At 41.4% G+C, this 15384-nt stretch overlaps 3 protein-coding genes and 1 non-coding gene across 6 annotated transcripts; 2 read left to right on the top strand and 2 right to left on the bottom strand.

Annotated features, from left to right (window-relative positions):
- Positions 1-594: 594 nt before the first annotated feature.
- On the bottom strand, positions 595-749 carry LOC116376046 (U12 minor spliceosomal RNA). The gene has a single exon (XR_004211442.1). It is a non-coding gene; the product is annotated as a U12 minor spliceosomal RNA (small nuclear RNA).
- A 267-nt stretch (positions 750-1016) lies between these two features.
- LOC109893462 (polymerase delta-interacting protein 3) lies at positions 1017-6902 on the top strand. 3 transcript variants are annotated; one of them, XM_031834312.1, is made up of 11 exons: positions 1017-1058; positions 1436-1535; positions 2322-2428; positions 2907-3325; positions 3660-3719; positions 3880-3954; positions 4150-4377; positions 5163-5240; positions 5388-5517; positions 5668-5734; positions 5897-6890. In XM_031834312.1, the coding sequence occupies exons 2-11, from the start codon at positions 1468-1470 to the stop codon at positions 6102-6104; spliced, it is 1440 nt and encodes a 479-aa protein (XP_031690172.1). In that variant the 5' UTR covers positions 1017-1058; positions 1436-1467; the 3' UTR covers positions 6105-6890. The 3 variants fall into 3 exon arrangements, with proteins under 3 accessions (XP_031690172.1, XP_031690170.1, XP_031690171.1); XM_031834310.1 differs by having other exon boundaries at positions 1022-1058; positions 3657-3719; positions 5897-6902; XM_031834311.1 differs by lacking the exon at positions 1017-1058 and having other exon boundaries at positions 1402-1535.
- Positions 6903-7598: 696 nt separating this feature from the next.
- Positions 7599-9990, top strand: LOC109893461 (ribosomal RNA-processing protein 7 homolog A). The gene is made up of 7 exons (XM_020486691.2): positions 7599-7716; positions 8125-8267; positions 8424-8549; positions 8660-8783; positions 8933-9030; positions 9104-9311; positions 9483-9990. The coding sequence occupies exons 1-7, from the start codon at positions 7656-7658 to the stop codon at positions 9566-9568; spliced, it is 846 nt and encodes a 281-aa protein (XP_020342280.1). The 5' UTR covers positions 7599-7655; the 3' UTR covers positions 9569-9990.
- LOC109893460 (zona pellucida sperm-binding protein 4) lies at positions 9986-14677 on the bottom strand. The gene is made up of 12 exons (XM_031834313.1): positions 14289-14677; positions 14074-14195; positions 13857-13974; positions 13606-13740; positions 13271-13443; positions 13036-13115; positions 12771-12898; positions 12441-12624; positions 12181-12325; positions 11077-11146; positions 10861-10979; positions 9986-10120 (listed from the first exon to the last, which is right to left on the bottom strand). Exons 1-11 carry the CDS (start codon positions 14470-14472, stop codon positions 10867-10869), a joined length of 1452 nt encoding a protein of 483 aa, XP_031690173.1. The 5' UTR covers positions 14473-14677; the 3' UTR covers positions 9986-10120; positions 10861-10866.
- Positions 14678-15384: the final 707 nt, after the last annotated feature.

Consider the following 15384-nt stretch of genomic DNA (forward strand, 5'->3'; position numbering starts at 1 on the left):
AAAGGAACAAATTACCTGTCTGCAATTATACAATTGTACCGAAACTTCCTGTTTCCATCACAGCTTTCGGATTTTTTTCATAGGGTATGACTTTACTCATAAAAACTGTGGATGGAAACGTAGTTATTATCTTGGGTTCCATCCAATTGGCAACAGATGTATCTATATATTCCCTAATCAGCATAAGTGGGTATGTTTCCACCAAACTGACTTGTTGAACATTAAAATCAGAGCGTGATGACGTATTGCACACAACATTAACTTTTGATGTACCAAATAAAAATCTAAAGTATAATGTGTTTACATCGCATATTCGACTACAACAAATTTTGTCACAACAACTGTTTGTTAAATAGCTTTTTTTTATATATACAGTATATATACAGTATGACATTACCCGCATTAAAACTGCTGATGGAACGTGGTTAGAGAAATAGAAGGCAGAGATGTTCTTTATGTTCAAAAAGGTTTTGGAGCATGTGCAGTAAGTACTATTAATAGTACGTTACAATCATGGAAAATATAATTCCATTCTGGTTCTGTGTAACCTTGTGTCAGTAACCCGAAAGAGGTTAATATTTTACATGAGAGGTCGGGGCAGATCCATGTCCCGCAAGGCATCTCACAAAGTAGGTGAGTCACCTAAACAGGCGGACCTGTACCCGTTCAAAAATTGATCTCGCAAATCTAGGCGAGGACACGGGCGTCACCCCGCGTCGTTATTTTCCTTACTCATCAGTTTAAGGCATAACCAATCGATGGTCGAGGGCAGTACTTACCTCTGTATGCAGACTATTACACTCGTGGTGTTTAACATTGGTGTGCACTTCAAAAAGTATAAACCTACAGTTGCATTTTATTTTCTGAGCTCATTATGTGATACATAATTGTACGTTTTCATTCCTCAATTTAATCAGGTAAAATATAGCTTTTCTACGGGATTTTACTTATTTACACTGGTTTCAAGCGATTTGGAGCGCAAAGGTTGATGGGAAAGTTAAAACGTAAGCCTGGCATTTTTTATTTTTTTACTTCGTGAAGAGCAATCGATACCAGAGGTCTCTAAGGCTGTGCAATTTATTTATATTTGTTTATGTTTTCTGCTAAAATTATCATGTTTTGTTAATTGATAATGACCATTGAATGGCATTGATGTGATCATTGACACTTCACATAACCTAATAGGCCTTTAAAACCGTATAAAATATGAATTTCTCTTAAAATAATACATTCTGATTTTTAGATCTTGCTAAACAAATGTAAGAGTAAAATAGATCTGTATTGGTATTTCAAACAACATATATATATTTCATTTGTATACGTAATTCTATTATGGTGTCAACAATGTCGTTTTTCAAGGAGCTATTATTTTATGAGTTCGCCATTTTTGATCCAACTTGCCTTCCATAGTCTCTTCTCGTTTTTCTCTGTCCAGTTACGATCACTCACGCGTTTGAGTCAAAGAAGATGGAAGATATTTCTTTGGACGAAGTGATACGTCGACGCGGTTTCAACAACAAAGAAACAATTAAAAGGTGTTAATTTAGCAATTTATGATTTTGAATGCAATTTCTGAACGTTATGCCTTGAGTTGTATCATTCAACGTAATGAAGAAATTCATTTTCCAGAAAGCCTCGGCTATTTCAGTTCCTCAGCGGTCCTTTTTCAAGGCCTGTACTCGCTGTTGGATTAGCAACAATCATGTAGCTAACGTTACTATCTATCGCTACACTGCAGATACTGATTTCCCTGATATCAATGAGCAAAATACGCGCAGCTAGCTATTTATCAGTGCTCCGTTTAACTTGTTAGCTAACTAGGTAAAAAAAAATGTTTTTATCAGCAATTGATGACGGTAAGTTAGCTATCGACCAAAAAAATTACCGAATAAGGTAAACAGTTCGCTGGAATGTACGTTCGGTAGTTAGCTCAAAACTAACAATGGTTACAAACGCAGAAACGTTTAGCGTAACTAGTTAGTATACCTATAGATATGGTACAGAGCGCCACGCAGTCTTGTAGATTCTCTACCTAGAGCCATATGTAGTCAACTAGTTGTAGCCTAGTCCTCCATTATCTAATATTCACATTTTGGAAAACACAAGGAGCTCATATCAGAACATCTAACGTTACACTATTTGATTTTGTATATCGCTTTGAGTATACTTAGAGAGCCATACTGAATGTAGGACACAATCAAATACAATAGCTGGTGTTAAACGAGCTCCATGTGTGTTTTGCTAAATGTGGATATTAGATCATGGAGGATTAGGCTACCACTAGTTGACACCAATGTCGACCTCTTCCTCTTGTCTTTCAGGCCTATGTTCGGCAGGGGTGCTGGAGGGGTTGGGAGGACCTTTGATGCCCGACAGAAAATTGGGGTGACAGATGTCAGACAGAGACTTGGTGGAGGAGGAGGAACTGGTAACCAAAAACAAGACCTGGCCTGCAGGGCAAATTAGCCTTTCAGTAGTATCAAATATTCAACAGAATGACTTTGTTGGAACTCAAACAATTATTTAATTCTGAACAGCTTTTAGAGCAATGCTCAAGGTAATGGGTGAAATAATACATGACCCAGCCCTTGCCAGAGTTAAAGCAGGTATTTTGTGTGAGGCCCTGCCTATTGCCCTATTGAGAAGTAGAGGGATGTATTCCATTTGACGGATTGATTTTGTGTCAAGTGGACATGAAAAATGCTTATTGAGACTTCAAGAGATCTGATCTGATCTGGATGTCTCTTTTACCTGCTAAACCATTTACAAAATAATATTTTGTTTCAAACTACACCTTTTACTGTTGGACTACATTACGTTCTGTTATGCATTCTTGCAAGTCAGATCTGACATTGGAATGGTTTCTTGCCTTCTGCTCACTCTTGTCCTGCTTTTGCTTCCTCCAGCTTTTCAAGTGAAGGATGCCAGAGAGAAACTTGGCCAGAAAGATGCCCGCTTCCGAATCCGTGGCGGAGGAGGAGCAGGTGGGGTCCAGGATGCCCGACAGATGATCAACTCACGGAAAGGAGGTCCGAATACATTTAATGTTACCCCACAGAGTTTACAGCAGATACCAGCAGCACAGCTACAGACACATGTGCAGCAGATACAGATACACACTTCCAACGACATTGCCAGTGCAAATGCCAGGCAGTTTACCCCCAACCTACAAGGAATGAACATTAGAGCTGGGGTTACGCCACAGCTGGGGGGTGCACCTAAGAGGATGATGGATGCTCGTGATAGGCTGAGCCTCAAGAGGACCATTGGAGCTCCACCAAGCCAAGGAATGGCGGCACCCATGAAGATCACCAAAACCATCCAGGTAAGTGATCAGGCTAACAGTTGGCTCCAAAGTGATAGTAACCACAGGTCCAGGATCTGCTCTAATATTATCCATGCTTAGCTACTAGACAGAATTTACCCACTTGTCGCTCAAGATGTGCACGGATAAGAGAGAATGCAAATTATTGCATTGTTTATAGTGGTAAAGCATAGCTTCACTCCAAACATAGTTGCTAGCTGAGGTTAATTGGAAATGAGTTTAAAGTTCAACTAGGCTTATTTGCTATTTAGTTATTTGTAGCATGCTTTTAGAGTCAAGTGTATTCATTCACCTTCTTCTGAATAATGATATTTTTTCACTTTTTTTTTAGCAGCAAAGGCCGGTAGGGATGTCAAGTGGGATCCGTATGAAAATGCCAAGCAGGGGTTCCCAGGTAAGAGACATTTTTTTTAAAGATATGAATCAGAAGTTAGATGGCAGAATTAATTAAAATGGTCTTAGATAATAAAGTTTTCTTTAGAGTATATCAACTGAATTTGGTTGATTTGCACAACTGCATGACCAGCAGAAGTAACGTACCATCTCTCACTCAGTCTTTCTCAGGTGATGATGATATCCCTAGCAAACAGATGAAGACCACTACTGGCAACCATATGCTGCAGTCACGGGTGTGAAGACTATGCTATGTTTTCTTAACTTTTCTCTCTTTCTGTTGCTTTTTCCTAAATTATCTGTAATTCTTTATTATTCAATATAACTCAAATATCCCTTTAATACTGCCACACTGGCTGCATTGGTGTCTCACTCTCAACTTTCCATTCATTCACTGAAAAGTTTCAATGCTTCCTCTCTTTCTCCAACAGCCTGGCACCCTGGGCTGCCCTTTCACTATGTCAGCCCCCATCACTAAAGTAGTCAAAAACGATGCGTACACCGCTCCTCGTCCCCCAGTGCCTGTGGCACCCACAAGACCCAACCCTAGTGTAGGGGCCTCCCGCTCCTCTGCTCTCGCCTTACAGCCCATCTCCAGGACCCTCCGGCAGGCAGGGCCCACAGCGGAGCCCAACTCCCAGCCTCCTCCACCCCCACAGGTCAGTCTCCACATGTCCCTTCACTCAGCTACTGGAGCACTGGATTACATAAGGTCATCTCTATAGGAATGTGTTGGTAGGGATGCTAGAAGATACCTATAGACTTCCAGTCATTGTGCTAATGCTAGTTATCATTGGCTCGCAAAACTACCTCTAACTTAATACTGGACAGAGACATACAAATGGTATCCACAAGTTTATCTGACTCTGGGGAAGTAGATAAATGGCCTCCTTGTCAAATCTTGAAGTATATATCTCTAACCCAGCGGTGGGAAATTCCAATCCTCGGGGTCCTGATTGGTGTCACAGTTTTGCCCCAGCTAACACGCCTGACTCCAATAATAACCTAATCATGATCTTCAGTTTAGAATGCAGTTTGATTAACCAGCTGTGTTTGCTAGGGATGGAGAAAAAGTGACACCAATGCCCACCCCTGCTCTAACCAGTTAACAAGCGGTTAAATTAGTTCTAAACAGTAAAATTATGTGACCAACAGAAAATGCTTTGCATGCGTAAAAGGAACTGACATTTTTTCATATGAAGGAAAGCGTCCAGGTTTCAAACGATTAAGTGTTCAACATATAACTGCCACCAGGAAAGTCACATTTTGGACTGCACTGGGCCTTTAACATCACTAGTTGGCAGCATAGCAAGCCTTGGGGTCAGTAATCAACCTACTTCTCTCTCGTTGACGATAGATTAACATAAAGCCTAGCATTGGCTTATTGTGTTGGTGTGCGCTGTATATGTATTTGATTGTAAAGTGTTTTGGTGCACCCCTTCAGCCTACCTTCAGTCCTCTGGAGGGGACTAAGATAACAGTGAATAATCTGCACCCCCGTGTCACTGAAGAGGACATAGTGGTAAGTGCCTCACAATGTTCAGTTCTCTGCTGTTTTAGATTCTCTCTCTAGCTGTGTGTGTAAATTGCAGACCTGCTTACGGTGCAGCCATGACTCATTTAGCACATTCAACGGACCTTTTTCCTGTGTTCTTGTGACGGTCCACAGGAGCTGTTCTGTGTGTGCGGTGCCTTGAAGCGAGCGAGGCTGGTGAAGGTGGGGATTGCTGAAGTGGTGTTTGTGAGGAAGGAGGATGCTGTGAGCGCCTACAGGAAATACAACAACCGCTGTCTGGATGGTAAGGGCCTTCAGCAAGGGCAACATTTATTTTAAGGTTGATTGAGTTTTTTGGGAACCAGCCTCGGGTAATGATGCAGGTGATGATGAATAATTATCTGAGAAGGCATTGGTTTTACTTTCTTAAATCTTTATTCATTATCTTCCCAAGGCCAGCCCATGAAGTGCAATCTTCACATACAGGGGAATGTCATCACTTCAGACCAGCCCATTCTTTTGTAAGTCTCTCTCTGTCTGTCTCTGTTATATTCATATTTCTCACTGCCCCCTTCGTTGCGTTGCATGCAAATCAAAGTATTAAATTGTAGTCCACAATGTGCATGATTTCTTTGCACGTTGTCTTTCAGCATCACATAAAATCCCCTATTTCTCTCTCACAGGAGGCTCAGTGACACTCCAGGCACTGGAAGGAAAGAGGGTCTGCCCCTCTCTTTGTCTCGCCCCGGGGGTCGTCCAGCCTCCTCTCAACCCACACCTGAGGTGGATCCCCAGACCATCCTCAAGGCCCTGTTCAAATCTACTGTCCAGACCCCCTCTACCGCAGAGTCTCCCGGTTCACAGTGCACAGCCTTCCGCATTAAGATATAACTTTCTAGTACATCCACACACATACGTGTCACACAACACATAATACATCCACCCTCCTGTTTGACAGAGACATCTACTGAGATGATCAAATAGCATGATACTGTATTTGTATAAATTGTGACCGATCATTGGCAGGTTGTAACATCTAAAATTAACACTGGTGCCGTCGTCCAGATTTTTAGGAAAGAAAATCATTTGTAACCGTGGCGAACTACATAGATGCATGTCTCATAACCGACCAATGTGAGGCAGTCTGATTTGTTCATTTATTGTTTTAATCAAATTTGGTGGGGGGATATCACATGGTTCACTTTTACAACTGTTCAAATAGTTCACATTGAACACCCCTCTTGGAATCATGAGATGTTTTGTGCTGGTTGGAGTCTCTCTCCCCCCCAACCGATGGTCTCACTATGACCTGATGCACAAACCCATGAAGATAATTGTACTGTGAACTACAGGCAACAGTGGTTCTTGTACTGGACATAATATAAAGTTTGATTTCAGAATGACTTGTACACATGCTCGTATTCCGTTGTGGTATTTGGTTTGCCATTCTCCTTTTTGTGGCATTCAGGTTGTTCTATGCTTATTTGTGACTGTTATTTTACTCTATTGCTTTTTGCGCAGCTCAGAGAAGTTATGCTAATTTGCTCAATTTATGTTCAACTGTCTGTAAAGTGCTTTTTACAGCTGCCTTTTATGTCAGTCATGAAGATATGGTAGTGAGGTCAGATCTATGTACAAGTTAATTACTGCCAATAAATATGTTGCTTTATAAAGATGTGTTCATATTGATGTGTGTGTATATAAATCATTGGTTCATATCCTTATTTCTCAATAGAATTTGGATCATTTTGCATTAGTGTCTTTGTTTGTCTGCTAGACCGGGCTTCACAAAACCTTTTGGGGCCGGAGATCCCTTTTGTGATAGCAAATTCATCAGGGACCCCCTCATAAACAGATTACAACGCGAGTGCAATTTAAAAAGGGCTTACAGGGAGTTTTACATGGTTTGCACAGCAGACAAAGTCCCAGGCCCTGGGAAGGAGCATTTAAAAGACCCTGCTCTTGGCATCTGAGAGAAAATGTAGCCGTTTTAATTTTGTCATGGGGCAGACATGTTTTGTTCCAGCTTTAAAGCTATTATGTAATTCTACACGTTCTGCCATGAGGCAGAGAGCAAGCTGCTGTTTTAAAGCTTTAATTTGGGAATAGTATTGAGTTGTTACCCAGGGCTAAGGACATAAATTGTAAATAAATACTATTACATAGTGCTCTATTACATACTTTAAATATATTCCACAGATCCCAAAAATCGTATAATCTGTTAGTAATATTAATTTAAATTTTTTTAATGTTAAATATGTATGTTGAGATCTGGCAGCGGAACCCTGCAGTACACCTGGACCCCATTTTGAGAACCCCTGTGATACACAGCTAGAGCCTCTAAAAAGTAGAATTAACATTTTTGGTGGGGGGATTTGTATTAAGCACATTTAGACTACAACCAATCCATTTCCACTTCCTGTGTGAAAGGTCGCAAAGAAAATGGCGCCGTCCAAGACGAAACATGTCAACCAGGCTTGTGTTATTCCAGGAGGTTTTACAGGTAACCATTGCTAAAATAACACACGTAAACGGAGAATGGGATTTAAAAAATATAATTTTGGGTTCGTTAGTTCGATCATGATCTCATTCTGTTTCAACCACACTAGCTTGCTTCTAGCTAGCTAACGTATGTCGAACACTCAATTTAAGCTTGCTTCAAGACCAAACTTTGTAAACACATGAGTCTTGAGGTTGTTGGTGTTTAACGATTAAAATTGCTCAACTTGATGTCTGTACATTATTTGGACTACATCGTGTAGCTAAAGGAAATATTGTATACTATGTTTTACTCTCAGGCTGAAGCCATTAGTAACTTCTGCGTCTCCCTGGCGTTGGAGACAATGTATTAGGACCTGCCTAGACAGATGTTTCTGTTTGGACTGTATTCTGACTGAACCACTCTTCTCAGTGCTTTCCCTACAGTTCAGTACTGACAGTGTTGCCCAGCACAAAATATGTGTAAAAGAGCACCGGGTGCGAGCAGAGAAAACCACACAAAGACCCCTCGACAGAACACTGTTTGTCCTTAACATTCCCCCATATTGCTCTGAGGTACGTTTTATGTTGTAAAGACTGTCAATTACCAATCAGTGTGCATTTGATTGTTATTACTATTAGTAAGTCTACAGAAAAATGAAATGTTTGTGCTACAGCTGTCTGTGGCTAAATAAGGTAGAAATGTACTAATCTCTTTCTGCTGTCTTTCAGGGTGTGATAAAGGAGCTCTTCTCTCAGTTTGGTCCTGTTCAGTCTGTGGAGCTGAGAGAGAAGCCAGGGTCCTTTGAGCACTCCGGACCCAAGCTAGCCAAGTATTTCACACCAGCACAAAAACAGGTATGCCCTGAATCCAGACAACGAAGCGCTGTGTTTAGATCAGATTGATTATTGAAGTGCCTATGGACACCTTTTCAGTATTGAGCCTTTTCTGTTTCCATTCCCTACAGGGGTTCAGAGTGGGTTACATCGTGTTTCAGAAGGCCATCAGTATTACAGCAGTGAAGTCCCATCCCCATGATGTCCCATTGGTTGTTTCCACAGAGCAGCGACCTGTGTGGACAGGTCTACAGAGTGAGTGAGCTTTAAAGTGCTCTTCTAGATGCTTGGTCTTTTCTAAATATCGGCAGAATGTATAAAATTGGAAAGACATTTCACCCAGATTTAATACAGTATTTAACATGCCTTTCACTTCTGTCTTGCTTTTATTTCTTTGTCTTTAGAATGGATTCATCAGTACAAGCAGTCATTTGCTCAGCCAGACAAACTACAGGAGGCAGTTGACACCTTCATGCAGGATTATGATAAGAGAAAAGAAGAGGTCAAATTCTCCCCCTGTATCTCAATCTCAACTCATTTTGGTATTTCTGTTAACATTTTTTTTTCTTACCCAGGAGGCAGAGCGACAAAAGGAGCAGGCTGAAGAGCAGCTGGAGGATGAGGAGGGCTGGGTAAAAGTTACCAGGGGTAAAAGCGGGACCAAGACCCGCCCCCACAGTGAGGTATCCAATCAGAAAGCTCTGCAGAAGGAGAGCAGAAAGAGGAAGCGAAAGGAGCTCATGAACTTCTACACCTGGCAGCACAGAAACACACAGAAAGAACGTAAGTTATTATGGTTCTAGTCATTTGATCACAACAGAAGCACAATGTGTGGTGAAATCCTTTTATTCTTTAGTGCAAAACTTTTTTGTTCAGTAATTCCGGCTTCACTGCTAACTCTGTCCATATTACTCAGTCACTCTGCATTTTGAAAAGGGTTATTCTCTCTTTCAGACATCGCTGAACTGAGGAAAAAGTTTGAAGAGGACAAACAGCGAATTGCTTTGCTAAGAGCACAGAGGAAGTTCCGACCTTACTGAATCAAGTGTCTGAGATTCTCCCCACCTTCCTGTTTTTTAAACCACCTAACCACACCATTGATGTCAATAAATATCAATTTATTCTGCTTGTATAGTTTTCTTGTTTGTCACTGATACAGTAACGTATGGAGTCTTCAAGTTTGATTGGTATTTGATTCAAAAGTTGTGAATCATTACCTTAGGATCACTTCATGTTTTCCAACAGACACCCTTGTATTCTGCTATTTCTGGGGCTGTAGGATAGGAGGCTTTAATATCCGTTATTTAGTTTCAGGTGTAGAGCTATGTACTTAGTTTACGTGACCTTTACCAAAATGTCAAAGGCAAACTGGCAGCACAATTCATGTGATGTACATTTGGAATGCACATGGCAGGTGAAGGTATTTAATGGTAGTTGAAATAAAATACCAATTGTAAAAGTGTTCATAGAGGTGCTTTATTGGACTTGTTCAACCTGTAGGCCAGTCTCATCGTTTCTGGTTTCCAGTTCCACGTCATTTTCTTCCACTTGACAACAGGATGGAAGTACAGATGACCGTGACACCTGAAATGCTGAGGGCCGCCAGCAAGAGAAAATGTTAGTGTCAGTTTTATTCCACTCATACAGCAGCTGTGGGGTAAGTTGAGACATTTTGGGTATGGAGATGTAATTTCATGGAGTCTGAAGGAAGAAACCACATGGAAAAAGTAGTAAGCAAGTTATGATGCTTGGATCGAAACTAAAATAGATCATTAAAGATTGTTCTATACATCAGTTGGAGTCTACGCTTCAATATGTGGTCCTAAGCCTAGCATGAAAGTGCATCGTTGTAGTTGTGTGGGTTAATATAGTAAAAATGTTTGCCTTGAAGTAAGTTGAGCCAAAGGCAAGTGAGAAAATGTAAGAGATCTTCCCAGGCATAATGCAAGGCATTATCGCTGGTATATGTTAAAAGTGTAAAGAAGTACAACATTAGGTGTTAAGCCTGTGTTGAAATATGCTTAAATTGATTAAAAGACTAAAAGAGCAATTGTGATTGTGTTGAATTGTTTGAAAAATATACAGGATTTTAAAAAGATGGTAATATTTAATTCAGTACAGAAATGTGTAGGTGGCTCAACTACTCGGGGTCAAGCTATGTTTTCAAAACTAACGCTTAAATTAATTCTGATTATTTCCAGGGATACACATCCTGAAATAAGTAGATATCTTTGTTAGAAAGAATACTACATTTCCCTTGACAGAGTGATGTTGAATGTAAAACAAAAATGGCTCAACTTACCCGACACTCCCATATTTGGAATGTGCTTACCTATATTCAGATCACTATGATTCCCTTACTGTTCTGACCCAACAAAACAGGACCAAATGAGACTAACTGGGCGACTCGATCTGACCCAGACTCCCTCCTCGCCCTCTCACCATCAGGTGCTGGATGGAAGAGGATGAGACAGCATGACTATTGGATGAAATAACCCAATTCACAGTGTTAGGGTGAATGTAGAACATAGAGACCTGAAACACTCACAGGTGATGGAGCAATGTTGTTTACACTCTTCCTCCTCTGTGCAGATTTCCACCCAGCAGTAAAAGTACACCTGAGAGACAAGATTCAGTAATTAGTGTTTTTCCCTAACCCTGGTCCTCCAGTACCCCAACAGTACACATTTCCATTATAGTCCTGGACAAAACACATCTCATTCAACTCATTGAGGGCTTGATGATTAGTTGAATCAGGTGTGCTTGTCAGGGCTACAATGAAAATGTGTACTGTTTGGTCATCGATGATCAGGGTTGGGAAACACTGTAGCAGATGGAGGACCAAGAGATCTTTGTTTTGACAATATACCAAACAAAAACAAACATAACATGCAATAATTTCAACAATTTTACAGTTCATATAAGGAAATCAGTCAATTGAAATAAATAAGTCCCTAATCTATGGATTGCATATGATTGGGCAGGGGCCCAGCCATGGGTGGGCCTGGGAGGACATAGGCCCAAACACTTGGGAGCCAGGCCCAGCCAATCAGAATGAGTTTTTCCCCACAGAAGAGCTTTATTACAGACAGAAATACTCCTCAATTTCATCAGCTGTCCGGGTGGCTGGTCTCAGACAATCCCGCAGGTGAAGAAGCCGGATGTGGAGGTCCTGGGCTGGTGTGGTTACACGTGGTCTGCGGTTGTGTGACTGGTTGGACATACTGACAAATTCTCTGGCAACAACTCTGGTGGATCTTCCTGCAGTCAGAATGCCAATTGCACGCTCTCTCAAAACCTGAGACATTGTGTTGTGTGACAAAACTGCACATTTTAGAGTGGCCTTTTCTTATCCCCAGAACAAGGTGCACCTCTGTAATGATCATGCCGTTGAATCAGTTTCTTGATATGCCACACCTTTCAGGTGGATGGATTATCTTGGCAAATGAGAAATGCTCACTAACAGGGGATGTAAACAAATTTGTGCACAACATTTGAGAGACATATGCTTTGTGTGTGTATGGAAGAGTTCTGGGATATTTTATTTCAGCTCATGAAACATGGAACCAACACTTTACATGTTGCGTTTATATTTTTGTTCAGTATATTAGCAAAAAGTTCAGATTCTTCAGATAAATAGGATATACCTTACCTCTTCCACACTGGGATTGCCTGTCTCAGGGTCCACAAAGGAAAAGGTCTTGACATCAAACCTCCTGACATGGGAGTGAGAGGTTGTCTTTCCCTGACTGTCCACTGGGACAGAACTCCTTATGTTGTCCAGAGGGTTAGGACAGCTGTCAGGGAGAAGGATGGGAGTGAGACTACTAAACCAATGTATATTGACAGTCTTCATATTCACAGTGATTAATCTTGAGTTAGTATAGGAAAACTTGTCTCCCTCGCTCTCACCCATCATAGAGTAGTGTCCATACGGAGTGTCTGGAGGCAGGGTAGGCGAAGCAGTCACGCACACGCAGGGAGAGACTGGGGTCAGGGGAGGGTGGAGCGATTGACACCTCCACATACACAGGCTTATGCAGATAGAGGGTCAGGGGCAGCTGGTCCTCAGGGAGGAAAGAGGTAAAGGACTCATCTGGAAAAAAGAAAGGGGCCAGGATGATGGAGGTCTACCAGTGTAACAGTGTGTGAAGTGACAACTCTTGATGCCATATACTTGCAGTGATTGGATATGGCATCCCTTGCTTGGTCTGTGGAAACCATATTGTTTTACTACAGTACCTGTGGCTATTCTCATCTGCACTCGGACAGTCCCCATTGCAGTCACAGGTGGAGGGTTAGTTGGGTTTAAGGACCACTGATCAGTGTGGAGGAGAGCTGACCCCTCGTATTGACACTGGACCTGCAGACTACAAACCAAGTAGTCATTTACTCCAAACATTTACTCCAGTTTCAAGCAATTAGGTTCTGGCTAAAGCCACGATATGGTAAAGTAGTCCAAATTGTAGTTCACTGTCCACAGGCAGGAAGAGAAATAAGCAGCTACCTGAAGGGAGAATGTTTGCCTCTAATCTTTGGATGCAGTTCCTCAACCTCTACCTCATAGCTTACAACATCCCCATTCACCTGTAAATATAAGAGGGGGAACAAGTTATTTTAGCATACCTAAGAGTATTCAACACTGCAAGAAAAAGCAGCATTATACTACTACCAGAGGCATTCTGGACAGAAGTATACTACTGTGGATTAGGGCAGAAGGTAAACTAGGCCGACTGACTCACCATCATCTTTGTGCCACACTCCCTCACCCCGATTTTAAAGACAGCTGTATCTGCAGAGGTAGCTACAGGAGAGCACTGTGGCTGACCCTTGACGGCAAGGTTGTTGGTGTTGATTGGGGGGTCAGTGTCTGTTGCCTTCACAGAGAACACAAAATGGCCATCCAGAGAACAGGCTGAGAGCAAGAGGAGACAGAAACAAGGAGTTATTCTTGACATTTAATCTCTGATATCACTATGCGCCAATCTCACCACAACAGTTACTATCCCTCTGCTGATACTTTCTTTCAGAAGCATGTTCTCAATTGTACAAATACACACAAAACTAATTCCATTACTGTTCATTCTGTAATAGCAAGTTGAGTCATGATCATCATAGCAGCATCCCAGTTTGAGACAGCCATCATTGGAGACATCCTGGGGCCCACAGTCCACACGCAAAGCTCTATGGATGCTGCATTTTCCTGATCGTGCTGAAGGAAAGTAAATTGGAAGAATGACTTTTACAGAGGTGGTACAAAATGGCACTGCAATTACTATGTGGGATAAATAATCTAAATTCACTCCCTATGACATTATATGAACTCACAGGTGCGACCGATGATGGGTTTCTGGGCAATCTTGAGTAGGGGGCAGCTAATATTGACCCTGTACCATTGATCCCCTGCGTCCAGCTGGACTCTCAAAGACACAACCACTGTGTCACCCTAAAGATAAACCAAAGTGGTTTGATATGGCAATCAGTAGGTTCACACACAGACCAAGACCTCTCAATGCAATGAACATCAAAAAATACATTACCATACCTCAACCTGTGTGTAGCAACTGTCATATCGACTCTGGAAAGAAAGGGTACCATTCTTCTCTCCCCTTCTCACTCCACAATGTTCTTTGGCTTTTGGCACAGGCACACTGACTCCAGACCTGTCTGGGGAAAATGAGATCACCCAGCACACCATACATTCTAATTAAACAAACCAAATCTGCAGATATAGAGGGCTAAAATATAATGGCTATTTACCTTTTACGTGCAGGTTATGAAGAACCGCTTGACCGAAAACTGCGCGTATTCGTCGGGCGGTGCAGGTGACTCGAGGCAGGGCATCTTGTGCTCTAGTTTGAGCGGTTTTCTGCTGCACGAGAGTTGAAAGGCATCGGTAATATGGCGCAAAGAATGCAAAAATGACACAAATCATAAGTAGCATTGTTAGGCTACAGGTTATGCTATGTTTTAATTAGTTAAATGATTCACAATTGAACAATATAATTGTGACAAAAGTAATATTTTGCGCGGTATTTGTGTGGTTTCTTTGTGTAGTGAAGAAACGTGTCGTGCAAGACCAGTAATTGGAGTGGTAAGGCAGGACATTACGTCAGGCTTTGTTAGCCTACAGGTGATTAAGTCAATTATCACAGTCTGACTGTATGGTGGCCTGCTGTATGTAATACATCCGTGACTGAATGAATGATAACATTTCATTTTATGAATACATTTGATTTATTATTAAGCGATCCTTCCAACGTTTACCCCATTGTTTTCTTAAATGTGGGGAAAAGTTCTGCTATATTGTGGACTTTCATTATAATACTATGTTGAATCCGAAGGAAAATAAGGACATATCACCCTTGATTAAAAGGTCAAAGTAAAGTGAAGGTAGTGTATGGCACATTTGCACTCTGCATACAATACTAGGCAATTAATGTTCACCTCAGGGTCAGTAAATGCAATTATTACATAACAACCTCAATCCCCTTCTCTTCTCTCACAGTTGCCATGCTCATTTCTCAGTCCCTATGCTATGAGGCATTTTAACATGAGCACTTATAATCATTGATGATGTGCTGCTATTAATGTCAGTGTGTCCTTGGTTGTGTATTTATTGGTGGTGTTATGTATTGTCTGGTTCAATCAAATGTGCCCTTTTGGGGATTAATAAAGAACTATCTTATTTTATTACATAGCCAGGCCCATCTTCTTGCTACATATTGGAAGCCACAAAATGAAATAGAATGTTGAATCTTCATACTATAAACACTGTGTTCAGTAGGCCAACTGTCACTGTGCCCATGCATGGCATTGTCCCCCATGTAATGCAGACACAGAACAGGATGCAAAT

This window comes from Oncorhynchus kisutch, linkage group LG10, assembly GCF_002021735.2.
Source record: "Oncorhynchus kisutch isolate 150728-3 linkage group LG10, Okis_V2, whole genome shotgun sequence".
NCBI lineage: Eukaryota > Metazoa > Chordata > Actinopteri > Salmoniformes > Salmonidae > Oncorhynchus > Oncorhynchus kisutch.

Bases quoted from the DNA above. Each gene is read 5' to 3' on its own strand.
- LOC109893462 (XM_031834310.1), top strand. From the start codon at position 1,468: ATGGAAGATATTTCTTTGGACGAAGTGATACGTCGACGCGGTTTCAAC. The intron at 2,429-2,906 runs GTAACCAAAAAC...TGCTTCCTCCAG, and splicing joins TGGTGGAGGAGGAGGAACTG to CTTTTCAAGTGAAGGATGCC. The intron at 3,326-3,656 runs GTAAGTGATCAG...CTTTTTTTTTAG, and splicing joins AGATCACCAAAACCATCCAG to CAGCAAAGGCCGGTAGGGAT.
- LOC109893461 (XM_020486691.2), top strand. From the start codon at position 7,656: ATGGCGCCGTCCAAGACGAAACATGTCAACCAGGCTTGTGTTATTCCA. The intron at 8,268-8,423 runs GTACGTTTTATG...GCTGTCTTTCAG, and splicing joins TTCCCCCATATTGCTCTGAG to GGTGTGATAAAGGAGCTCTT. The intron at 8,784-8,932 runs GTGAGTGAGCTT...CTTTGTCTTTAG, and splicing joins TGTGTGGACAGGTCTACAGA to AATGGATTCATCAGTACAAG.
- LOC109893460 (XM_031834313.1), bottom strand. From the start codon at position 14,472: ATGCTACTTATGATTTGTGTCATTTTTGCATTCTTTGCGCCATATTAC. The intron at 14,196-14,288 runs GTAAATAGCCAT...CATTTTCCCCAG, and splicing joins TCATAACCTGCACGTAAAAG to ACAGGTCTGGAGTCAGTGTG. The intron at 13,975-14,073 runs GTATGGTAATGT...GTTTATCTTTAG, and splicing joins GTTGCTACACACAGGTTGAG to GGTGACACAGTGGTTGTGTC.